The sequence below is a fragment of the Paramacrobiotus metropolitanus genome, unplaced genomic scaffold, assembly GCF_019649055.1.
Source record: "Paramacrobiotus metropolitanus isolate TYO unplaced genomic scaffold, Prichtersi_v1.0 Parri_scaffold0000035, whole genome shotgun sequence".
Taxonomy (NCBI): domain Eukaryota; kingdom Metazoa; phylum Tardigrada; class Eutardigrada; order Parachela; family Macrobiotidae; genus Paramacrobiotus; species Paramacrobiotus metropolitanus.
In genome coordinates this window covers 1,226,722-1,253,618 of record NW_026570255.1, presented here as the reverse complement: position 1 = coordinate 1,253,618, position 26,897 = coordinate 1,226,722, and the positions used below count along the sequence as shown (strand labels likewise).

Here is a 26,897-nt window from a genome sequence, read left to right as displayed (position 1 = left end):
CGGTGACCTTTTCAGCTTTGCCTTATCTTTATCACGGCCGTCGCTTCGGCCAGTCCCCGTCTTTAAGGGACTTGGAAATGGAAGCTACCTTCGACGGTATGGACTTCGCCATATCCGGGGTGGAGATTCGATCGTTCCGGCTGTTTTGGCTCTCCTTCCTTTGTTTTGCCGACCGTTTTAAAGCTTTGTTTCTTCCTCTCTTTGTTTGACTGCCTGCTGCAGCTGCTTTACAGTTTCGTTTGCGTCTTTCTGAGCTTCTCATAATCGTTGTTTGCTTCAGTGACCTTTTTCATTTGTTCGAGGATTGTACTTGCTCGGTTATCGAGAGTCTTATCGAGATCCATTTTTGCTGTTTTTAGATCTCAGCCGCTTCAACCGTGTGATACGATCCGCTCTGTCTGCGAGGGTCCTTCCTCTCGCTTCGCATTCCTCTTCAACTGTCTTGAATTTATCATCCTTTTCCATTATTGTAGTGGCCAATTCGACAAGTTCATCGCTCAATTTGGCGATCTCTTCTTTTTGTCTTTCATTCTCTTGCTGCCCTTCTCTATTTGCGACCTCTAGCACGGTGACCCGTTCGTCACGCTGTTGTGCTACGGTCAGCCATTTCTTTGCTTCTTTCTTTTGGTTCTCGACTTCATCATTGAGTCGCTTGAATTCCGTTTTCGTCTTTTCCGCCAGTTCAAGGAGCCTTTTTGTCGCTTGATCTCTCTGGCCTTCTGCTTCGTTTTGTTTGTTTTTCCTCTCTTGTAGTTCCGTTTGCAACGTATTCACAAGTTCTTCACGTAGTTTAAGGTCATCCTTCAGTTTCGAGATATCAGCCGTCAGGCTGGTGACCTTTCCGGTGAACTTTGTCGCATTTGACAGCGATTCATCGCGTTTCTTCTCGGCCTCCTTGACCTTTGACTGTAAAAGGTCACGCTCCTTTTTCAGTTCCGCTATTTCTCGTGACCTTTCAGCTGCTTCCTCGGACAACCCGTAGTCTTCTGCGGTGAGCATACCTTCCGCGTCTCGATCTTCGACCATTTTCCTTAGATCTTCCGCAGCTTTTTTCTGACCTTCGAATCTGACTCTCCATTGTTGTGCTTCGTCTTCGAACGTGACCTTTTCTTGTTCCATCACGCTCAGTCTGGCTTCGACTTCAAAGGTTTTATTGCGTTGGTCTCGTATCGCGGCAAAAGCTTGCGCTTCCTTCTCGTCAAGTAGCTGTTCCAGCTCCTTGACACGCTGCTTTAATCCATTCATTACGGATGTTTTTGGTGATGGTGACCTTTGATCCCGTTCGTCAGTCCTTCCTGGCGCCGTCCCCTCAAAGGTCTCTTCTAGCTTTTCATTTAAGGTCATCTCTGCCAAATCAGCTTGCTTCATTGCAGTGTGGAAGGACATCTGAACCGTCGTTTCGTCCTCATCGTCAGTGTAAAACTTGTCACTTGACATGGGGCTGGTACCATTCTCTTTCATCTCTTCTTGTAGGAACAATGAGTTATCCGAAAGGTCGTCCTGTTTGACCTTTCCTTCGTCAATCAGCTCGTTGCTGCTGACGGCGCCACCACCTTCGGTGACCTTTCGACTGACTTTGTCACTTCCCTTCTCAACTTGATCCGCGTTTTCCTCCTTGACCTTTTCGGCCGACCGTGCCATTCCTCCGGTCTCGGCCTTCAGGTCATCTTTGTTCTCTCCATCTGTAACCATTCTCACATCGGTGACCTTTGCTGAGTCTACCGTGTTATCTCCGGCATGTCGCCGGAGTTCTCTCCACCATCACTGAGCTCTCATTCTGAGTTTCAGGCCGTTTGGTATGTGGCCTCTGAGCCTCTGGTGTCCTTCCTCCCAAAGGTCTTCTGAGCTCGAGTTGTCTTTCGTGTTAAACTGGCCGTGTGTACGGCTGCCTTTACTATACGGGTTTTCCGTGTCCCTGACCGTTTTCCTGGGACCCTGATGAGATCGGTTCATTACCGTCTGTGTCTTGATCCATATCTTTGTCTTGACTTGAGTTGATGATCGGATAACTTGGACGATGCTAATAATGTTTCTGACACGTGTGTTAGTTTAAGCTACGTAAGCCCCTTTACACGTAAACAGAAACAAGCGCTGTCCTAAAGGTCACCTTCCTTCGTGTCAGCTCAACTTTACTAAAGGTCACTCTGCCTCCAAAAAACTAAGTCTTTTCTAAAGGTCACTTTTTCCTTTGAAAAATTTAACTAAGTCCCTTTTAAAGGTCACTTCCTTTAGTGAAATGAGATTAATTTCCCACTGTTTCAGCTTAATAGCTTACTCCGTCGCGTTAAAGGTCACTTTTTCCTTCAAAACTTTTCTGTTTAAAGGTCACTATCAACTTCGGTCTAGAACGTCTAACCTTGGAATATTTTTCGATTTTATTGAGAAATCAACTTAGATTTCCTCAAAATAAACGTTATTTATTCAGCTTCAACTTTAAAGGCCATCATTCTCGTCAAATTTTTGGTAAAGGTCAACTTCTCGTCAGTCACAGAAAGTTTTCTTAGCTAGCTACGTCACGATCTTGAACGTCGTGCGCAAAAAACTCCGCCTCCTTACAAAATCTCAGCTTTTAATTGGCTGATTCCTAGCTAACTTTAGCTACGCTGCTGCCAATCACAGTGCGAATAACCGACCAATCAGAAGCGTTGTTTTCTGTTTATAAGGCAGAGTGACGTCACGACCAAAACCGAAAATTTTAGCGCGCCGTGCGCAAAGTACCGCCTACTTCTCTGCCCAGCCAGAACCGACGAATGAAAATGGAGATTTTACCTATCGACCAATGGTAAAATTAATAACCGAAATTCTGACCTGCTCGTCTCCCAAGTCCAGATCGATCCTGCGTCCTTCCGCGAATCCTCCTGATGCTCCTCCAGCGATTGCTGACTTCTCCTGGGCCAGCCACCCCTGCTTCGTATCAGCAGGACGCAGCGGTGCGTCGACCAAAAGACTTGCTGGCTGTGGTCTTGTCGCGCCTTGACGTTGGCAACGACAGGGGCGCTCGATCACCCTTTGGGGAGCGCGTATTATGTGCTCTCTACGGTAGAGTAGCACCTGAAACTCCACACCCGCAGTCCAAAGTGGCTTGCCCTCGTGCCCCCTTCGGGCTTCTGCCTCTTCTGCGATCTTTCTCGGCGCTTGTGCCCTCCAGTCAAAGCTACGAGAGAAGCCCTGACCGCGTCAGACTGATACAGTGCACTCTACGCAGTAGAGATGCACCGTTTTCAAGTCTGCTGAGTGGATCCAACGCCCTTCGCCACGAAACCGTACGCGAGCCCTTTCTCGGGAGAAATCCTCCACTCTCGTCAGATGGACGGGAAAACTCAGGATTATCCTGGAGAACACGACTCTGCTACCATATAAGCGTGGACCTGATGAAGGTTCACGCGTAGGAACAGAATTAACGGAATTCTGCCTACCAAACAGATCTGGCAATGCTATACAGCGCCTACGCTATGGAAAGCGAGAAATGGCGTGATTGCTAGAACTTTATGACAACACTGAATTCGATAGAATTTCCTCTTCGACAACTTCGCATTGCTCACTGCAGCAAGCGAGGAAAATGCGCACGTAGCCGCCACACAGTGCGGGTGCGCGCAGAACACCATGCTTTCGCCACGCGTAAGGCGGGCGCGCAATGAACACACAACAGACTGCCAAGCGAGGGTGTACGCATGTACGCCTGCGCTCACAAATGGAAAGCGCATCGTCAACTGCATACGATAATGCAGCAATGCAAAATGAAAACGCCGTACAGTTTGGCGGCATCGCTGATAATGAAGAATTGTGGAATGACATGCACCCGTTGCAGTCGGAACTAGTTGAATTTTCGCTTGACCAAAATAGGTTTGAAGCAGCAATTGAAAATTGGGATATTACAATTGATGAAGAAGTAAATGTTTATGAATTAAAAGAGATTGCTTGGGCATCTCTGTATGCCGCACTTGCACTTCAAAGGAAGTACAGTAATGCAAGTCGCATATGCCATGCGTTAAATGGCCGTAATACGAGTATGGAAATTGAAAATAGTGCGCTTAAAGCTGAACTTACTAAACTGCGCAATAAAACTGAAAGGTTTGAAAACGAATGTTGCGTTGAAAGAACACGAGCCGATAAACTGATGGAGCGTCAACTAGCGCATATGTTAAAAATGGAGGAAATGCAGCGAATGCCTGTAGCATCTGAAAAAATTCAGTACCCGCAAGTGTATGAAGGTACACAGGAAAGAGGAAAGTGGTAAAGTGGAACGGTTCATTCTTGATTGTGAACGATGTAAAGATTTGAATGGCTGGAGCGAAAAACAATTGATTGAAAAAGGACTGTCATATGCATTGAAGGGTGATGCATATCTGTGGTATGCGGAACATAAAAAATTAAATTCCGATAGGGACTGGAAGGAATGGAAAGTCATGCTAATTAATCACTTCTCATCGGAGAGTGACCCGGCCGAAATACGGCAAGCAATGTATGCACGTGTCTTCACAGAGGAAGACACGGTAAACTCGTATGTTGATGGTTTCTTAAATTGGTTTAATACACTGAATACAAAAGAAGAAGAAAGAGTATCAGTTCTCATTCAGGGACTAAAAAATACTCGTATGAAGTGGTACGAAAAGTTGATTATTTCAAAACCGAAAACTGTTGAAGATGTTATGGCACAGCTAAAAACGCTGTACGTACTGAAAGTGCAACGAGAAATGTATGAATATGAAGATGACTGTGGAAATGAATACGATGAATATGAAACTGAAAGTTTGAATAATGACGAATGTGAATATGATGAAAATTATGAATGTTATAATAATAACGGTAATAAGCCGTACATGATCGAAAATGTCGAAATTGACGTTAACAAATGGCGAACCGATAGCGGTCAGCCGATCTGTTTTAAATGTCATGAGCTTCATCCTGCAAAGTACTGTACATTTACTGGTAAATGGAAGGATGTAACTAAAGAACCGCCGCTTGACGTGTTGAAACGGTACAATATGAAGCGAGTGGAAATGCGGTCACTGGAAATTCGTACTGTACAGTGCGAATTAAAATCAGTTGAAAATGTGGAAACTGAAGTGCAGCAGCACTCAAGTTTGCGGGGGCGAACGGTGCCCAGTGAGCTACCGCCCGATATGTCGCAAATGACTGTGTCCAGTCAAGTTTGCGGGGGTAAGCCCGTTAATACTGGTAAAGCCTTAATGGCTGAAAATTTTGTAAACGAAAAATTTTGGAAAGCCGAGCAGCGCAAGTACAAAGATACCAAACACTGGTATTACTTGTACAAAAATCCCATCAAAGCGAAAAATAAATTTCAAAACGAGGAAATTTATCACATGATTGTGAAAAATGGTTTGTTGTGTCGTAAGCGCTCAGTAAATGGTATTGACAGAATTATTGTGCCTAAAGAATGGCAAGTAAAACTTGTGAAATCAGTAAGTGAACAATGTGTAAAGAACGAATTAATACCGTGCGGAGTGTCAGTTCAACAGTATCTGACCACCAGGTATTACTGGTGTAATATGGTGAAAACAATTGAAAGTGTTCTGTCAAAGTTTGAAAATGCTGAAATGACTGAAAAGGCGTTTAAAAATGGGTCAGATTGTGCGGGAGCGCCGAAATCTGAATGCGTAGCTGAAGTCTGCGGTAATTCACCGAATAAAAAAGTTGAAATTAATAATTCTCAGTCGCAGGGAGAAAGCCCTTGTATTACGAACTCAATTCATTATGAGTATGAATTGGCTGGTAGACGCATCGACGCAGATAATTGCGAGAAACATAAAATGGTTAATCAGACTGTAGCAGACTTGAGTAATGCGATAATTGTTGATGATCAAGAACTGAAAATGGTGTTTGAAGACAGGCCCAGTGATTTGGACAAACTTCCAAATGCACCTGTGAATTTCTTGGGATTTTATTCCCGAAGATATCCTTTTTAAATGCCGTCATACGGTGATTGTACGTTTACTGACAGAGTCGCATTGGTGACCGCCTTTGGGTGTTATGCTGACTACTTGCGTTTGACTGTGTTTCGCAATTTTCAAAGTGGTGTTTCCTTTTATTTTCATTTTTCATCGCGGATGTTTTTTGCTTTAGTTTTTCACCGGCGATTTACATTAGTCGGCGATTTAGTTTTTCATCGGCGATTTACATTAATTTAATGTTTGCCACTGAAAAAACATGAACTTTGTTTCGTTCCGACGTTTTCCTGTTTGTTTTACTCCGACTGCCGTTCTGCCATCCTATTCAGTCTTTCTGCCTACGCTCAATTCTCCATCCCGTCAAGGATCCTCTCCTCATTCAACATCTCACTCAGTCACCCGTGGAGGAGGATCAGTCAGTTTGTGGACGGTGGATGGAATGCCCGCCTTTGCCCAGTCGTGAGCATGAGAACTCATTTAGTTTTTGTTCCTGTTTTTTGCTTTCCTTTTCTGTTCTTTTTGTGTTGGGTTCCCCAAGAGCCGTTTGCGGGGGTGACGTGATATAGCATACGGTAGCGATGTAGTACGTAAAGTGACGGCTTTACTCGTACATTCTACTTTCTCGACGTTTCTCTTTTGTGTTCGGATTTACTTTTGGTTATTTCTACACGGATGCGCCGTGTCTATATAAGTCCGTGAGTGGCAGTACTTTTGGATCAGTTCTCTCATTACGAGTTTTGGCAGTTTCGGAGTTTCTAATTAAAATATCGTCGGAGATGCAGTTCTTGCTTCGCGTAGATTCGTAGACTTAGCTATGCCACATTGAGATTATTAGCTCATACTCTGTCGTTGAGTAGGTCGGTAGGATAGATTATTACGGTAATTATTCCTATCGTACTGATCTCTCCGTCAATGGCTGAGCAGTGTATTTGATGCATTAACGGCTAGCCTATAAATTTCCTGTCACCTCTACACGCAGTCTTACGATTTCTGATCTTGAGACTGATTGCTTTTACCTTTCCATGTGTTGTGAATGTGATTGTAAGTTGATGAGATAAGGTCATTTCTGTGTTAGTCGACGTTCATAATTAAATACGGATTATAGCGTGGTAAACACAGTAAGCTTGCATCTTATTTGACCCGCACATCTACGACCGGATGTTATGAGTGTCAGCACAATTGCTTAGGGATTCTTGATTCATCGTGCTCCTGACCAGATTGCACTATTCCTCATATTCGCTGTTTACAGTTGAGATGGAGTTTCAGGTTACCTACTAAGATTCAGGCAGGGAGCAGACTGCAACATCTTCTGCCCGTGAATTAGCCGTACTGGTTAACAAGCGCCGTACGAAGGGTTGAACGCCTCCCGTGGCGGGTGCCCATAGTACAGAGCCTTGGTAGAAAATCGGTTATCGCATCTGCAGACATTTTCTGCAGTTCGCACGGGTTTGTATGCTAATAACTGTGGTTCTTTACTCTGCATTTCTAGAGCTTTAGTGAATTGTCGAAATTATTAATTTTTGAAAATAATAAAACTGGATTTTGAAGAAGTTACGTGATCATATTACGTCCACCACGAAGTCAAATCTGTAAATATCGCTGGTTAGGTTGTGCAGCGTCAGCCAGTACTCGTAGTCTCGTACTAGTACAGAATCCCTTTGAATGATCTAAAATTTTTACATCAGTATCTCAAATGTTCCAAGAACAGTATTCCGGGATCCAGCAGCAATACAACAAGCGGTAAGACCGTCGGTGAGGGCAGAGTATAACTAGTGATTAGTTAAAAAAAATTATCCGCCTAGCAGCCAGCAGGCCCTAGCTGGCATCACTGACGACTTACAGGCTACGACGATTGTCTTCAATGCGGTCTTACGACTTGCTGGATTGCTGCCGAACCTGGAGATCGTGATACAGGATCAACAAAATTCTGGAAACTGGGCTGGGATTAACATCCTGATACAAAGTTATTAAGTTGTTAATATTGTAGACCTTATAGTCGTGCTTTGCTGTACACTGTGACTCAGTCATGCTGCACAGCAGAACCTAACCAGTTGTGTCCAAGTTCTCACAAAACAGCTTGACTTCTTGAAAATTGAATTTTGTTATCACCGAGATAGTTTCGATAAGGAAATTCACAAATAACCGAATAAAGAACTTCAGTTATCACCATACAAACCAATGCGAACTGCAGAAAATGTCTGCAGATGCGATAACCGATTCTCTACCAAGGCTCTGTACTATGGGCACCCGCCACGGGAGGCGTTCAACCCTTCGTACGGCGCTTGTTAACCAGTACGGCTAATTAGGTCACTTTTCAGAAGTTTTCTTATAGTCTTACAGCACATGACACCGGTCAAGTTCGAATTCCTCGAACAGGACGCGCTTGACGGAATAACGACCTGTGCGTGCTTCCACTTTCATACAGTCACGGTATTGGCGGGATCTCTCTGTTTCCTTGTATCTTGCTAACCGGCTGAGTCAGCCCCACAGCCGATCGGTTCGGTGCCGATACTCGATTGCTTAAATTTAGGATGGGAGCCATAGGCTCTGCCACCAGAAGTATCGGCTGACGCTATTCGGTGGTTTTTACAACACGTAGTGACGCCATTGCTTATCCGCTTCGTACAATCTGACTAAATGAGGAGGCTACGGTCTATGTTAAAAAGCCAGCGAACAGCCTTTTATGCCTGCTGAGGCTGGTTGATCAATGCAGCCTCTCTGTTGTGACTATAAATAGACTGAAGACAGCGCATTCCGGTGCTGCCAAAAAGCGCAAGCGGAGTGCTGCCTTGCTGTAACGATCGATCGCGCACATGTGTGTGTGTGAGGTAAATCCGCTCGCATTCACTTACACACGTATGAGTGTGGCTGTCTGTGCGCGTACTAGCTGAACAAACCGGTTTTCGCTGTCTTCGCTACAACGCATACCCTAAACCCGTAGCTTTCTTTCTTGCTCGCATTGTACCTGCTACAAAATACGAGCGTCACGATTTTTAAATAAAAATACCCTGCCATTTCGTTCGGACCGTGGATTACGCTTATTGAAAATCTCCCTCCTGCATTGCAATTTGCTGTGCAGTGTCTTAAAACCCTGCAGCACTACGTCTACTCCTCGTACAACGTACACCACAGGGAAAAAGCTTAACTTTTATTTCATGCCGCTGTACTCCCGACAACTGCCGTTCCACACAGCTGCACCAACTTATATACCACATCAATATGCATGCTCGCACAACACGCTCATATTGCTGTGCAGTGTCTTAAAACCCATACGCCCAGCTCGTACAACGTACACCACAGGAAAAAGCTTAACATTTCATGACAGCTGCACTCTCCAACTTATATACCACATCAATATGCATGCTCGCACAACACGCTCATATACAGCCACAAGCTATAAAAACACACGCACCAATCTCCTGACACTGCACATCCGCTCCTGCAGGCCAGATTAATCCTGCCTTCCTCTCATTCCCACTTGACCATCGGTCACAAACACTCATGCATATAAATGCATAACACCATAAAGACATAAATGTCCCGCACAAATATGATCATAAACCATACAGCTCAGACTCGGCACCAACAAAACCATAAAGATACATACAGCCATGCAATCCACGCTATCCAGTGTCCACGGTCGTAATCCACGATCGTAACATTACCCTCCGCTTAGATTCTTCGTCCCGAAGAATGGATCAGCTGATCTGAATGCACCCTCAAGATCACTGCCATCCGGAGCACGATAATGCACTGAATCCATAATTAACTGCACGGAATACAATTCAATGGGCACATTAGCCAACCCGGCTACACTGTCCCAATTAACTGACCACTATTGTTCGTGCATGGTCGCTACATCTTCCTTCACCTCTTTTAATCCACCCGCGGCTTACTGTTCGTGCAGTTGGCCATCAAATGTCCAACTTTACCACACTTGTAGCACGACTTCATACCACGCTGTGCCATCCTTAAACGGTGACCCCATGTACCATTGTCACTTCGGCCACTGCCACCCGGCTCATCCCGGCCGTCGGCATTATACACAGTGCTGCCCGCACCGCTACTGCGCACAACGCTATTGTCCTCAACAGCGTCGTCGCTATTTTCATCAGCACTATCGTCATGACCCACAGCACCAACCTGTCGCTCCCGCGCGCTGTCAGCACTGTCGTCACTCTCTTTACGATTTTCCCAATGCCCACTTTCTTCCCATTCTTCCTCATTGCACGGCACCGGCCCAGTGACGTACTGATTTCCTTTACGCTTATTGCGCTTCACAGCAGTCTGTGCAAGCACCAAATCAGCATAAAACTCCGTAGGCGTGGTCGCTTGAGAAAGCACCACATAGCCGTAGTACGATTCCAGTAATCCATCTTTCAAATGTTCGATAACATCCGCATCGTCCATTTTCGGATTAACAAGATAACACTTCGAAACTTTCTCGTTGAAGTACGTACTTACGTCTTCATCTGGCAATTGTTTCCGGCGTCTCATCTCACGCTTGTAACGCTGAATCATATCCTTTGGACGAAATCGAGCAATTAATGCCTTCTTAAATGCCGCCTAGTCAGCCCATGGAACCCTCGCTCCATCACTGGTCTCCCTGTCGTACCAGTTGGCTGCAAATTCACGCAGGTATATCGGCGCCTGCTTCAGCAAGACAGCATCCGTCCACTCTAGCGCATTACCAATACGCTGAAACTGCCTGCACCATTCATCCACCACTTCTTTAGCTTCCCCACTAAACAACGGTGGCTTGGTGTCACTGGCCAATTTCAGATTCGTAAACTCCTTCGCTAATTGGCGAGAATTCACATTCACGGTATACTTTGCACCGGCTGCTCCCACAGCGGTGACCTTTTCCTGGTCGCCCATTATTTTGTCAGAGATATATGCTCAATATCTCAACAATATCCACAGTGCACCGTATCCACAGCGGTGACCTTTTGCTATAATATCGGATATTATCCCAATATCCCGAAAATATTACACAAAACGATCCACCGTTTCCACAACGGTGATCTTTTCTCCTCACCCGTTATACTGCCAGATAGACCCTAATATCCAACAATATCCCACAATACGGTCCACCGTTTCCACAACAATGACCTTCACTTACATTATCGGATACTGTCCCAATATCCAACAATATATAACAACACGGTCCACCACATCCAAAGCGGTAACCTTCCCAGCATCGTCCGTCAATTGCCAGAATATATCCCAATACGCCGACAATGTCAAACAGCACGATTTTCGGCAACAATGAAAAACTAATTTCCAACAATGCGGCCCACTGTTCCCACAACAGTGACCTCTTCCTCCACATCCGTTATATTGTCAGATATCCTCCCAATATCCGGACAATATCCACGGTTTCGGCACCATTCTTAAAACCCTGCAGCACTACGTCTACCTCGTACAACGTACACCACAGGGAAAAAGCTTAACTTTTATTTCATGACAGCTGCACTCCCGACAACTGTGCCGTCTCCACACAGTTGCATCAACTTATCTACCACATCAGTATGCATGCTCGCACAACACGCTCATATCGCATACAGCCACAAAGCTATAAAAACACACGCACCAATCTGACCACTGCACATCCGCTCCTGCAGGCCAGATTAATCCTGCCTTCCTCTCATTCCCACTTGACCATCGGTCACAAACACTCATGCATATAAATGCATAACACCATAAAGACATAAATGTCCCGCACAAATATGATCATAAACCATACAGCTCAGACTCGGCACCAACAAAACCATAAAGATACATACAGCCATGCAATCCACGCTATCCAGTGTCCACGGTCGTAATCCACGATCGTAACAAGTGTGCACGCTGTGATTCGGAATTTTGCGGTCCGCTGAATGTTCCATTCCGCCATGCTCAACTGTATCGGCGTGGAAGTTCTGGGAGACGACGGGATGATGCGCTACGGGCGGGTAGTGGACGTGTCGGACAACGGTCTCTTCATCGATCTGCTCTGCCCCAACCGACGACGGGAATTCGTACCCTTCGGTAGCGTCTTTTGGCGCACATCGATGACCGAAGACGACGCCCTTCATGTTTACTCTGAACAAGCTTCCCACATTCCCGTGGAGGTCCTGGTGCGGGAGTAACTGTCAGTTTCGGCTGCGGCAAGGCGCAGTGGGATTGCCGAGGGGCCTTGTTGCAGTGGCAAGAGAAGAGCAGCGGAGTGACGTGTAATGATTTTCTCAGCTTCCGACGCATCCGCTATCCAGTTGGCAAAGCACTGATACTGCGTCGGATGGTGTTCCGTCAGGCAGCGACGAAAACCTGGCATCGTGTGTCCGATGATGACGCTGCACTGAAGTGTCTTATTTGTCCCGGGGATATTGTCAAACGCACTGAGAAGCTAGACGATGGTTTCCTCTCGTTTTCCACCGAAAAGGCACAGGAACTCATCAAGAGACTAAACGACCACGATTACAATGGTTATGTAGTCTCCGTGATGGACCTTGTGGATGGTCGCTTGGACTACGTGATGCCTTTTGACGCTTCTGGATATGATGACATGGACAAGCGGATTTTGGTACTAACAAATCCATCTGGTTTTGCTTCAAATGGACTGCGTTGCATATTGTGCAATTTTCAGGAGGCCGTCGCTTATCTGCAGGAAGAGCAGGCCAGAATATCAAACTTATCCGGCCAGACAGCGACAGCCAACGACAAGATGCCGCTGCCGGTGGAATTGTGGCTGGATACTTGGACACTGTCCAACAAATGAAGATGCTCGTGGTATGTGCCGCGTGGAACCAGATGATGGAGCCCTCCGTAGTCGAATTCTGACGCAAGAAAGCGCTAGCTTCATGGAGCAAAGGGCGCGATTCGTGGACTTGGCAACGGTGTACAAACATCTGCACCCGGGAACGCAGCATCTGGTGGTGACACTGCGGAGTTACAAAATAAACTATGGGCGCGAAGACAACCATGTTCTGCTGCTCTACCACATGATTCGCTATGTGGGGCAGCAGCACTCCGGGATCCGGCTACACAGCCTGCACCTGATTGGTTTCCGACTGAATCTGCAGCCTAACCACGATGTCGTTGATCGTAGTTGTCCCTTGCATCAGTCGGCTGCGGCATCGCTCCACCCGGATGGAATGCGGCGTCTTCATCTTCTGGACGATTTCCTGGCCATTTGCGATAATTTGGTGCGTGATACAGAGCATCTGACCGATTGCGCTGTATATCTGTGTTGCCGTTGCATGAACTTGCATCTACGGGTACGACGATCGAACGGAGACGTACGGAGATACGGATTCTTCCGAGAGCGCGGCTACCACTGGGTCCGGGTTTCCATGGCGCAGTGTCGGATGCGTTGGAGGCCGGGCTGCCGACACCGCCCACTTGGGAGTGGCAAGACCTCTTGGACCTAATCGATTTGCAACGGAGTACCTGGTGTGATGCACAATGGTTCCGCAACAACGCCTGCAAAACAGTAAATTCCCACCTCAACCTTCTTGTTTGGCGTCGATAACTATTGTGCTAAGGTTGTCTTGCAGACACTGTGTTCTACGCAATCGGCCGATCCGCGTCCATCGACGCATTTTCACGGGAAGAAGTGGTGCGTGGACGGCCTAGAAGATGCACAGCCGGAGAAACTGTCGAGAATCATCATTTTTTTCTCATTTGGCTATTTTGGTTGGTCGAAGATTGACGAGATGACAATGGCGCACCACGGATATATTAATGGACGGGATCCTGCGTGTTGTGTTGACTGAATTTTTTTGTGGTTTTTAAGCAGTTACTCGTATTTATGTAGCGTAATCTGTCTGCGGTACGGTTTGTAACGATTGCCTCACTTATATGAGGAGTTTCCAGCTTTTTTAGCTGTTAATGAAAGAACCGCAAACTTATGAACTTGCATTCTTGCCGCAAACTATAACGAACTTGTGGTTAGGAGATGGCACATATGCGCGGCCCATCTTGGTAATGTTTTCCTGGCACATCCGTGATTACTGACTCAGGGCTGTAGAGAACGGCATAATGGCAATTTCAATATGGGAGCTACCGGAAACCAGCGAAAATTTTTTTGTTACATATGTACTATTGGTTTGCCGATTTTCTTACAACAAAACTTTCACTAGACCAGATAAAACCAGTACCTTAAATATTCGGTAGCACTTTGGCCCTCTTTAATTTTATAACACATCAACCGAAAGTTGCGCGCACAAATGTTCTTTCAGAAAACTGGGTAGAGATCACAGGCTGCCAAAGTAATATGAATTAATGCAGAACACTGTTCTGGAAAGCGCGCAACGGAAGTTTCATCAAGTGCAGTCTAAATCTTTATACCCTGGGGCAAACGGTTTCCGTTAATAACGCTGTTTGCACCTGGGTAGTGATACTAGTGAAGAATTGTCCGAAACTTTGCTAACGCTATTTTAAATATCTAGGTAATAGGTACATGTTATGTCGATTCTTCTTTTTATCACCGCTTGTAACCTTAATTACGCGTGTGAATATTATTAAGAACTGAATTAGGCTGGTCGCTAGTCTAATCTTCATCACTTTCGCAGCGGGCGCGAGTCAGGCCATTGCGACACATTATCCAGCGTCAAAAAGTTCGTGTACGAGAGTTCGGCTGCCATTGGCCGTAATACAGGATCGCGTTTCAGAAAATAAACGACGAACGCCCGCAATTCATGCGACAGTTGCTTCGGTATTTTCGGCAACCCGCCGGTACCGATGTAGTACATGGCCATCAGGTGCGTTTGCGATTCCACCTGTTTCCCGTCGACTTCCTTGACGAAGCGCGGCGATCCGCTGATCATCTCCAGCAGCACACAGCCCAAACTCCAGATATCGCTCTTGTGGTTGACATTACCGCTCACGAGCCCCTCAGGTGACGTGAAGGCGCCCTCGTATCCACTCTTCGACATCTCCTTCGCCAGAGCCATATTGCTTTGGAAACGCTGAGTGGTGTCCAGATTGGCAATCTTCATTTGGCAGGAGTTCCAGTCCGTGCTGCTCAGCAGAATATTTTTACCCGTTATTTCACTGTGGACAAAGTGCAGGGCGTGCAGATAGGCTAAACCGTCGACAATCTGCCGTGTCCAATTCTGAATAAGTGGCGCGGGAATGTAGAATTGAGACGCCTCATGTAAATCGCCGCCTGAGAAAATAATTATCCATAAGCCGAGTAATCATAACCATTAAGTAAGTCATTATGTGATTTTTGTTTTCATTGTTCCTAATTTTATGTTTTAGGCTAAGTAAAACGCAGAATCAATAATATGTCGGCCGTAATATTATCCGTTCTGGCACTAGGAGGACTTACAAAATTTCAAAAATTCTAAAAGTTATTGTAAAAATGTTTTGTTTGGTCAAACCCTAATGTTTCGGTCGATTAAAGCAGCCATAATTTTTGTTTCTGCGTTTTATTTAGCTTTCAATATAAAATTACGATTAATGAAAGCAAAAATTGAATTATTATTATCGATCGAAGCTAAGCAAAGGTCCTCTATGTTCAAATAAACAGGACTTTTGTCGGTCACGTCGGTCATGCCTTCATATTTTGAATAAAATTTATAATAGAAAATAATTTTGAAAACTGTTTTTTTTAACACAAAAAACAATAATTCGGAAATTTTAAATTAATATATAAACTTAAAAACATGCACCTCCTACCGTTTATAAAATTTGGTTTGCTTCGCTTCGGTCTTTCAGTGCTAGCCAACAGAGGTGCCCTTTCCTAGTATAAGCAATATGGCTGCCGAGACGTATGATATAACTCTTAGCACTCAGCCTCATTAGATTTCCACGCTGCATAATTAGCAGAGGTGATGCAAAAGCCCGCGTTAAAGCATAAATTCGAATCGAACGATCAGCACGCAACACAGACCGAAGACAATTTACCGGAACAATATTCCATAATGATGATGTAATACGGCAGAATCTTCGGTTCGGCCTCCGGAGGATTGTACTGTGCCAGATGACGCACCAGATTCGGATGAGCGAAACTAAGGATATGCCTTAAATCGGTGTCCATCGAGTTGGCCCGCACGTGGGCAATTTCCCGGTTAGAACCCAAATAGACTTCTTTCACGGCGATCTCTACGGGTCGAATTCCGTCCGTGCGGTGAGCCAGCCAGACCTCGGCTCTTTCGCTATGACTAAGCTTTGCTGCTAAGCGATACGGGATTTGCGGAGGTAATGGAACTGCTTCGCTGGCCATGATACTGTCGTTTATACACTATCTGACTAATCAACACTGAATGTGCACGGCTCAATGAACGCGTAAGTATTGCCAGTTTGCCACAGCAGCTTGTTTTATCTTCAGCCAAACCTTTACCGATCGCCATACGAATGTGTGGACAAAATGCAGCGCGTGTTTGTTCAGTTAATAACCGCCACAAAGAGCGATAACGATTATTCTGTTGATAACCGAACCTCCTTTCCTCTATTAAGCCGATTATATCACTGTTGCAGCGTTACTGTATCATTATTTCATCATAATAATATCACAACGATAACCGGTTGAGAGCGGAAGGGAGAGGCAGCTGATAGGAGTAAACAGAAACCAGCGACAATCTGATGAGCATTAAGTAACAGAATTGAGCCGTTTCAGAACGTTTCAGCCGATTATTACCGATGGCGTCGCCACTTTCCGAAATAATTTTAGTCCTCAGTATTAATCAACGCGCAGTAACGATAAGCAAGTAGTTCTGTTTTTGTGAGTGGTTAGGAAAGAGCAAAGGCAAACTAACTTGTGCGTGTTGTTGACGTTCCCCGCGAATCTTTCATTTGTATCATTTTATAAAGTCCTAAAACCGGCAGAGGTCTGCTTACTTACTACCTTAAGTATTAATATTGATAAGTACACAACGACGCGCTCAAGCATTTTTCCCGCTTTTATTTTGTGTCTTGGCAACCGGGTGTTGAGCGCGCAAATGATTTTCAGATAAATAACTGATCATATCTTGTCTCCAAAATGATCATAAAACAATATAGAAATGTGCTTCCGAGTGCTCAAAAACCAAAGTTTTCGTTTAGTGCAGCCGCTATTGGTACTTTTGTTATTTGCGTTAATAACGCTGCGTGCATTAGAGTATGGCATCATTAGGAAAAAAATACTCAGAAACTGCAAACGCGCAGTAAATATCTGTTATTGCAGCTTCGCTTATGAACACCGCATCTACGTTTAGTTGTACGCGTAGTGCAATGTAAACTGGTGCAATGAAGTTTTCAATCTACGCTGCATGCATTTCGCTGCGGGCGCGCATCAGGCCATTGCGGCACGTTAGACATCGTCAAAAAAGGTTTGCTTAAGAGGTCAGCAGCCAGTGGCCGTAATACAGGTTCCCGCTGCAGACAGTCAGCAATCAACATCCGCAGCTCATACGGCAATTTACTGGGTATTATCGGCGACTGTGACCGGCAAAAATGTCCCCCCTGTCCCCCCGGACATTTTTGCCGTGTCCCCCCTGCCACCATCTCCAAAACGGTAACCCTTTGGCCAGAATGGTAACATGGGGGACTTACAACGGAAAGTTGATTTTCAGGTCGATCGGTGACCTTTGAAAATGTGCCACCAGCGTTACCACGGCGTTACCTGTCCAAAACAGTTGAGGAACATCGGTCACCTAAGGACATTACAGCAGAACTGAACTTACAGGTTTCCGGCAAGGGGGTCATTATTGCCGAAACGAAATTACGGGTGTCAAGCATGGGGGACATTATTGCCGGAACGAAATTACTGGTGTCCGACAAGGGTTACATTATTGCTGGAACGAAATTACTGGTATCCGGCATGAGGGACATTATTGCCTGAAAGAAATTACTAGTGTCCGGCATGGGGGACATTATTGCCGGAACGAAATTACTGGTATCCGGCATGGGGGACATTATTGCCGGAAAGAAAATACTATTGTCCGACATCGGGGACATTATTGCCGGAACAAAATTACTGGTATCCGGCATGGGGGACATTATTGTCGGAACGAAATTACTAGTGTCCGGCATAAGGGACATTATTGCCGGAACGAAATTACTAGTGTCCGGCATGGGGGACATTATTGCCGGAACGAAATTACTAGTGTCCGGCATGGGGGACATTATTGACGGAACGAAATTACTAGTGTCCGGCATGGGGGACATTATTGCCGGAACGAAATTACTAGTGTCCGGCATGGGAGACATTATTGCCGGAAAGAAAATACTGGTGTCCGACATCGGGGACATTATTGCCTGAACAAAATTACTAGTATCCGGCATGGGGGACATTATTGCCGGAACGAAATTACTGGTATCCGGCATGGGGGAAATTATTGCCGGAACGAAATTACTAGTGTCCGGCACGGGGGACATTATTGCCGGAACGAAATTACTAGTGTCCGGCATGGGGGACATTATTGCCGGAAAGAAATTACTGGTATTCGGCATGGGGACATGATTGCCGGAACGAAATTACTGGTATTCGGCATGGGGGACATTATTGCCGGAACAAAATTTCTGGTATCCGGCATGGGGGACATTATTGCCGGAAAGAAATTACTGGTATTCGGCATGGAGACATTATTGCCGGAACGAAATTACTGGTATTCGGCATGGGGGAAATTATTGCCGGAACAAAATTTCTGGTATCCGGCATGGGGGACATTATTGCCGGAAAGAAATTACTGGTATTCGGCATGGAGACATTATTGCCGGAACGAAATTACTGGTATTCGGCATGGGGGACATTATTGCCGGAACGAAATTACTAGTGTCCGGCATGGGAGACATTATTGCCGGAAAGAAAATACTGGTGTCCGACATCGGGGACATTATTGCCTGAACAAAATTACTAGTATCCGGCATGGGGGACATTATTGCCGGAACGAAATTACTGGTATCCGGCATGGGGGACATTATTGCCGGAACAAAATTACTGGTGTCCGGCATGGGGACATTATTGCCGGAACGAAATTACTAGTGTCCGGCATGGGGACATTATTGCCGGAAAGAAATTACTGGTATTCGGCATGGGGACATTATTGCCGGAACGAAATTACGGTATCCGGCATGGGGGACATTATTGCCGGAACAAAATTCTGGTATCCGGCATGGGGACATTATTGCCGGAACGAAATTACTGGTATTCGGCATGGGGACATTATTGCCGGAACAAAATTTGGTATCCGGCATGGACATTTATTGCCGGAAAGAAATTCTGGTATTCGGCATGGGACATTATTGCCGGAACGAAATTACCAGTATCCGGCATGGGGACATTATTGCCGGAACAAAATTTCTGGTATCCGGCATGGGACATATTGCCGGAAAGAAATTACTGGTATCCGGCATGGGGACATTATTGCCGGAACGAAATTACGGTATCCGGCATGGGGGACATTATTGCCGGAACGAAGTCTACTAGTGTCCGGCATGGGGGACATTATTGCCGGAAAGAAAATACTGGTGTCCGACATCGACATTATTGCCCGGAACAAAATTAATAGTATCCGGCATGGGGGACGTATCCGGCATAGACATTATTGCCGGAACGTTCGGTGTCCGGCATGGGGGACATTATTGCCGGAACGAAATTACGGTATTCGGCATGGGGACATTATTGCCGGAACGAAATTTAGTGGTGTCCGGCATGGGGACATTATTGCCGGAACGAAATTACTGGTATTCGGCATGGGGACATTATTGCCGGAACGAAAGTACGGTGTCCGGCATGGGGACATTATTGCCGGAACGAAATTACTAGTGTCCGGCATGGGGACATTATTGCCGGAACGAAATTACGGTGTCCGACATGGGGACATTATTGCCGAACAAATTACAGTATCCGGCATGGGGACATTATTGCCGGAACGAAATTACTGGTATCCGGCATGGGGACATTATTGCCGGAACGAAATTACTAGTGTCCGGCATGGGGACATTATTGCCGGAACGAAATTACTAGTGTCCGGCATGGGGGACATTATTGCCGGAACGAATTATGGTGTCGGCATGGGGACATTATTGCCGGAACGAAATTACTGGTATTCGGCATGGGGGACATTATTGCCGGAACGAATTCTGGTATCCGGCATGGGGACATTATTGCCGGAACGAATTTATGGTATTCGGCATGGGGACATTATTGCCGGAACGAATTGGTATCCGGCATGGGGACATTATTGCCGGAAAGAAATTACTGGTATTCGGCATGGAGACATTTGCCGGAACGAAATTACTGGTATTCGGCATGGGGAAATTATTGCCGGAACAAAATTCTGGTATTCGGCATGGGGACATTATTGCCGGAACGAAATTACGGGTATCCGGCATGGGGACATTATTGCCGGAACGAATTTAGTGTCCGGCATGGGGGACATTATTGCCGGAAAGAAAATACTGGTGTCCGACATCAGGGACATTGCCTGAACAAAATTACTAGTATCCGGCATGGGGACATTATTGCCGGAACGAAACCAGGCATCCGCGGGGACATTATTGCCGGAACGAATTTATGGTGTCCGGCATGGGGACATTGCCGGAACGAAATTACTGGTATCCGGCATGGGGACATTATTGCCGGAACGAAATTTAGTATCCGGCATGGGGGACATTATTGCCGGAACGAAATTACTGGTATTCGGCATGGGGACATTATTGCCGGAACGAAACACTGGTATCCGGCATGGGGGACATTATTGCCGGAACGAATTTATGGTGTCCGGCATGGGGGACATTATTGCCGGAACGAAATTACTGGTATCCGGCATGGGGACATTATTGCCGGAACGAAATTAGTATTCGGCATGGTATTGCCGGAATTCTGGTATCCGGCATGGGGACATTATTGCCGGAAGAAATTATGGTATTCGGCATGGGGACATATTGCCGGAACAAATACGGTGTCCGGCATGGGGACATTATTGCCGGAACGAAATTACTAGTGTCCGGCATGGGGACATTATTGCCGGAAAGAAAATACTGGTGTCCGACATGGGGACATTATTGCCTGAACAAAATTACTAGTATCCGGCATGGGGGACATTATTGCCGGAACGAAATTACTGGTATCCGGCATGGGGGACATTATTGCCGGAACAAAATTTCTGGTATCCGGCATGGGGGACATTATTGCCGGAACGAAATTACTGGTATTCGGCATGGGGGACATTATTGCCGGAACAAAATTTCTGGTATCCGGCATGGGGGACATTATTGCCGGAAAGAAATTACTGGTATTCGGCATGGGACATTATTGCCGGAACGAAATTACTGGTATTCGGCATGGGGGAAATTATTGCCGGAACAAAATTTCTGGTATCCGGCATGGGGGACATTATTGCCGGAAAGAAATTACTGGTATTCGGCATGGAGACATGATTGCCGGAACGAAATTACTGGTATTCGGCATGGGGACATTATTGCCGGAACGAAATTACTGGTGTCCGACATGGGGACAATGCTGCGGGATTGTTTGTCAATGTAATTGTTTTTTCGAAACTAGCTTTCTTCTTGAAGACCGACTGTAGATGGTTTCACAATTTATAGTGCCAGTTACAAAAATTGCTCTAATCCGTTGGGAAGCTCGACTGAGTGAGAACGCAAGACAGCAAACTGTTTGTTCTAGTGCAAAACAGTTAATCCTCGGTTGTGGCTGGGTTCAGCCGGCGTCTCGTGGCTACTCTCTGTATTCTTGTTTCTTGGCTCGCGGTAATGATGTCATTTGAATTCAGGTTTTCCGGTTGGTCTGAAATGCAAAGTTTTCCTGTTTAGCTTTAACGGAATAAAATGTTTTAATGCAATGTCGCTACTTGATGTATTTCACCTTCACAATTTGGGCATTTCCAGTTCGCCGGCTGGACTGTGGATATCTGTCATCTTTGCGGTCACGCAAGACTGGTGGTAGCCTCGCTTGCATTCTGCACAGGTCCACATAATTTCCCGTTGAAGCCGACAGGCATTCGGCAAACACAGTACAAGAGCGTATTTCTTGTCAAAGACGAACCATTTAGGTTTGCAGGCACGCTCGGAAAGGGAGTAAGGCGCCCATTTCTTAAACACTGAATCAAGTGTTTCCGCATTTCCTAAGTAAAGCGAAAAGTTTTTGAAATTGAAAACGGTTCTTACTCCCAAATTTGGAATGTGGTTACCCCATATACGTAATTCTAGGTAGGCTCTAATTTCTAAACTGGAAACTGGAACTGATGGTACTTACCTTTTGATATATCGCTTCTTTTCCGGATCCCCACCGTAACACTTTTCAGTAAGGTAGGCGATGGCGTATACTCCACAATCACACCCGTGTTCCTGATGTATCATGGGAGGATAGCAAATCCTTATGGAGTCACAAAATTGAAATCTGAAAATGGATGCGATTTCTTGGTCGAGGACAAAATCCAGGCGCGGAGTGAGGCTGTCATAAACCATCACTTCATTTGCTTCTTTATCATGGTAGTTGGTCACGAATATCCAGTGATTTCCTTGGGTGAAAATGATTTGAGATTTCCGAAAGTTGTTATCGCTGCTCCGTTCTTTTTTTCTTCGCAGCCCCATCACCGTTTCCTTCAAAAGCATCTCCCTTGTTCGCACGCGGAATGCTGTATTGAACCGGATTTTCTAGTCCATTAATATCTGGATACTGTTTTCTTAATAAAATCTGGGCGGCAAAGATTGTTACATCCGTAAGCCATTCGGCAGTGTAGTAGATAGATATCCAGTCTTCATAGGTCAACACCAGTTTCACTGGTTCCGTGATGGCAAACCAGACGATTGCTCTATCCATATCTCTCTCTATAAAAGAAAATAGGAAACATAAAGCGTATTCTGTATGGCGATTTCTAATTATAACATACAATGGTGGAGGTCAATTACATCTGGGTAACCGTTGCGCAACGGGTAACGGGAAAACGCGTAAAAATGTGACGTAACAGCGCGTAAGCAAGCAAACATTGTGATTCGTAATCACAAAATCTGGGATGGGTTTACAGCTGACTTGTCCGCGTAAGCGTTGCGCTTCGACGTCGAAGCGCAACCATTACTAAACTACGAACTAACAGCTGCGGTTGGGAAGCAAACGATGCAATTCCCACGGCCACTGTTGCGCAGCTGTTGAAGTGCAAACGTCCACGGTTGACCGTTACGTTGCTTGTAGTTGTTCTTATATTGTATGTTGTGAAAGTTCTCACCGTTCTTTTCGTTTTCGGAGCTTAGTTTTTCGAAAATTCGCAGCGCGTCTCTGATAGCGTGCCAGGCTTCCATTTCAATGCACTGCAATACCACCAAAGGAAGTGCCGCAAGGTCGGTGTAGAAAAGTTTCCTTTTTTGGCTGATGTCCAGGGCGTTCAGTCGTGGCAACACATCACGCAATTTCAATGCGCCGGTTAGGGACTCAAATCCTTGATTGTCTGTGTCCAATAGCATCAAATTTGCCTCAAGAAGGCTAATGGATAATTCCGTAAAAAGCGGCCGCAGAATTTGAATTCCTTTCAGCATGGACTGGTAATCAGTGGCGTAAAGAACTGAAATTTCATTGTTGAAGGAATGCACTTCATTTTTTCCAGTTACGGGGTGCGCTGCACCTGGTTCGGGTGAATGCGCACCAGAAGCGCCGTTCGTATTTCGCGGAATGGCCGGCGGACATTCTGGCGTGACCCGTGCTTCTGAAATCATGAAGTGAGTAATGCATATGCGTTTTTCTTCCAACTGCAAGATGAACTCAGACCACAATGTCTGGTTTCTAAAATAGTTCGCAATTTTCTAACGAGATTCACAATTTAAAACGTTAAAATTTAGCGGAATCCGTACCCCGGAAAATTTGGCAATTACATAAACTTAAATATGGAATCTGAGTCATCGTTGAGCACGAACCTGCCGTCTGATTTGCATCGGTAACCAGTGACCTTTTCGGTGTGTCGTTTCGTTTTCACCGCTTTCACGTCTCGAATATTAACCGGAAACGGGGCACTAAATTCATCCGAACGGACTTTCAACTCGTGACCTTTCGCTGGATCCCGACAATTTCGAAGGGCCCGTGTACTTTGCTTTGCCAAACTGCTTGGATTTTAAGGACCCTTTCGGTGCCATAGCGCTTCGCACCCACACCTGCAGTCCCATCTCCATATCGCGACCTTTCTTGGTTGCGTTCATATATTTCCGCTGCTGACGGGCTTGACCGAATCCAATGTTCTCTGCAACTTTTGCGAATAAGGTTTTCTCGTCAGCCTGACGTAAATGCGTAAAGTCGTCGCGCATAGCATCGGAAAATGGATCCTCTTCATCAAACTCGCGACAGTCAACATCAGACTCAGAACCATCACCATCGTAGGTGCAACTGTCTGGCAGTTTAGGGTCACGCCCAAACATGACGCGAAATGGTGGGAAATTAGTCGTGCTTTGGACTGTTGCATTAGCAGCAAATACTGCAGCATCCACCCATTTATCCCATTCACCGCCACGCTCCAGGGTGTATTGTGTTAGGTCACTAAGAAAATTTCAAAATTATTCAAGCTTGTTATCAGGTACTTCTAGCAATGGCTATTTTACATGCATGAGCACGAGGAAATCTCCCAACGTGAACTGACGAAACGTTCTGTACACACGATCTTGCACTCAACAGCGCGCACAAGCCCTATTTTCGCATAAGGAAAAGGCGATGTTGGTGTAAAGCCTGGATTACAGACTAATTTCGGTAACCGAAGATAACATGTAGAAGAAGAGAACAGCGACTTAATGTTACAGCTCTGTCAAGAAAAAATCGAAAGCTTCTTCTCAAAAATTGCAGCCACGTTACCCTTTAAGAACTAAAGTGCATTATATTTTTGGGTGTGGCTATTCCCACCACCTTACACCACCTTTTGGCTTTTCTCATCCCTTTTGCCGCCTTCTAGCTATTCGCACCACCACCTTCTGTGTGACAGCGGACATTATCAAAGGGCAGGTGGCCCTGTTCTACAAGCTCGCCGTACAACCGCGACATGTTGTAAACGACCATTGTCGAAAACAGCTCATAAGTTAAGTATGAACGCCAACTTAAACACCTTCAGTAACTCGATAAGCCCGATATCTTCCGTTTTAACAACACGAACAGCAACTGTAACTTTTTCTTCCTACTGCTTTGCTAGGCTTTTTGGCCATTTTACCAGCAGTTCTATCTTGTCAACCTCCTAAAATATTTCCATCGCAACTTATAAATTGGTTAATGTGATCAACGTTTTATCCATAAAGTATCTATGGTCGAGGTGCTGCGTCTGTGCGATGGGCAACAACGTTCTTCCGCAGGTTCGCTATAACATACATGTCTATGGGATAAACAATTTGTTTTCGGGTTTATCCTGGTCTAATCGCGCAAAACCTTTTTGCGAACGTGTTACGAGTACCACTTGGCATGGTTGTTAGTTTCATAAAAAGCACTCGCGAAAGTATCGCTTTACCAATTTTTTACAGGGACTGCTATAAGCGTGTGTGCGGCTGTCAAGTGGTCAGTAATCGCCAGTTAGTTAACCTGATCTTTCATGGTGCTCGGCAGTAAACAAGATTACGCAACTGTTAATATCAGTCTCAATGTGTATCCGTACGTTTCTGGCGAATGCGCGACCAGTCATACTTACGTTTTCAGCTGTTTGTTGACCTGTTCTATCTGACCGCATGTGCGTGGATGGCGCGGTTTTGCATAACGGTGTCGAATGCCTAACATTTTTTCCATATTCCTGTTGGGATCGTTCTTGAACTCCGTGCCTAAAAAAGGCTCGCGTTAAGCGGAGCTAGCAAACACAATATCCATCTCAATAATTTGCGGTTATTTTTACCTACTATTATTCGAAATTTCAAGCAAGTTAACGGAATAGATTTTAAATTATCTGATCTCACTTAAAATTAATAGAAGCGAGATTTTGTTGATTGCTGATCATTTAATATCGTTTCGCCGTTCAGTGAGCACCTACCGTTGTCGGAAATTATATTCTCGGGAATCCCAGAAAGAGAGTACACGTGGTAGAGCTTTTCTACGATGGTTTCGGCCTTTTTATCCGGAATCGGGAAAGCCATCCTGAACTTCGTGAAATAGTCCACGACGGTCAACACGTAAACGTTCCCTTGCTTCGTTTTCGGCAGTTCAATCAGATCGTATCCGATAAGTGCCCATGGTCGGCCGGGTACAGCTGTGGAGGCCAAAGGCTCCTTCACGGCGTCTAAACCTTTCCCTTGTTCGTTGCAGATTGAACATGAATTTGTCTAAAATATGCATGTTCAGTTAGGCAGCTGCAATCAGGTTGTTTTAATATTTTGTGCCAAGTGGTATTACCACTTCGTCTATCGTCTGACGTATTCCATTCCAGTAATACAACCGGTTGACAGATGCCTCCAGTGCATCTCGACGAGCGTGACCAAGTGTACTGCAAGATAAACTCATGACTTGCCGCAGAAAAATTAATTCTCATTTAAAAACAGGCTAGGGAATGGCAACTTCAGACAAAGTAAAAGGTAGTCAGGGAGCCAAAAGATACCCGTCGTTAGAATATGAAAAAGCCTCAATCGTATGAGATGCGCGCATAAACTTTGCTTCCCGTAATTAAATACAAGTAATATTTCTAACTGATTCCGTGAAATCTCTAGTTCTTTCGAACCTTTCTAATGAGAGCAGAAAGACAATTTGGAAGGAGAAGCTTTAAAAGCTGTATTTTACCTGTGCAACCCAGTCACTAGCTTTTTTGCTTCTTCAGGGCATAAAACAACAATTACGTCTGGAGCACTCTGAGTGGCACCTTCAACAACCTTTCCGCTCGATTTCTTGCGGTACAGTTTGTTCTGGCCCACATGAAATCCATCGGAGCGTCTGCGGAAAACTCATTTCTGATTTTTCGTCGTTACTCCTGCCGGATACTTCTGAGTCTCTAGATACTCTTTGATTGCTTGCAAATCAACATGCTGCTTAGAAGCCATTTGAAAAACCCAAACCAGTTATTTAATGATCTCCGATTCCGCAAACGAGGTAATCGTGTGTGGTAAAAAACGTTTGTATCT

General features: G+C 45.4%; 2 protein-coding genes across 2 annotated transcripts; both read right to left on the bottom strand.

Moving 5' to 3' along the window:
- Window positions 1-330: 330 nt before the first annotated feature.
- Window positions 331-1,692, bottom strand: LOC129589500 (axoneme-associated protein mst101(2)-like). The gene has a single exon (XM_055484277.1). The coding sequence runs from the start codon at window positions 1,690-1,692 to the stop codon at window positions 331-333; it is 1,362 nt and encodes a 453-aa protein (XP_055340252.1).
- A 12,370-nt stretch (window positions 1,693-14,062) lies between these two features.
- Window positions 14,063-16,231, bottom strand: LOC129589509 (uncharacterized). Its single transcript, XM_055484299.1, has 2 exons — window positions 15,804-16,231; window positions 14,063-15,060 (listed from the first exon to the last, which is right to left on the bottom strand). The coding sequence occupies exons 1-2, from the start codon at window positions 16,120-16,122 to the stop codon at window positions 14,453-14,455; spliced, it is 927 nt and encodes a 308-aa protein (XP_055340274.1). The 5' UTR covers window positions 16,123-16,231; the 3' UTR covers window positions 14,063-14,452.
- Between the last annotated feature and the right edge of the window lie 10,666 nt (window positions 16,232-26,897).

Bases quoted from the DNA above. Each gene is read 5' to 3' on its own strand.
- LOC129589509 (XM_055484299.1), bottom strand. From the start codon at position 16,122: ATGGCCAGCGAAGCAGTTCCATTACCTCCGCAAATCCCGTATCGCTTA. The intron at 15,061-15,803 runs GTAAATTGTCTT...TTATTTTCTCAG, and splicing joins CATTATGGAATATTGTTCCG to GCGGCGATTTACATGAGGCG.
- LOC129589500 (XM_055484277.1), bottom strand. From the start codon at position 1,692: ATGGTTACAGATGGAGAGAACAAAGATGACCTGAAGGCCGAGACCGGA.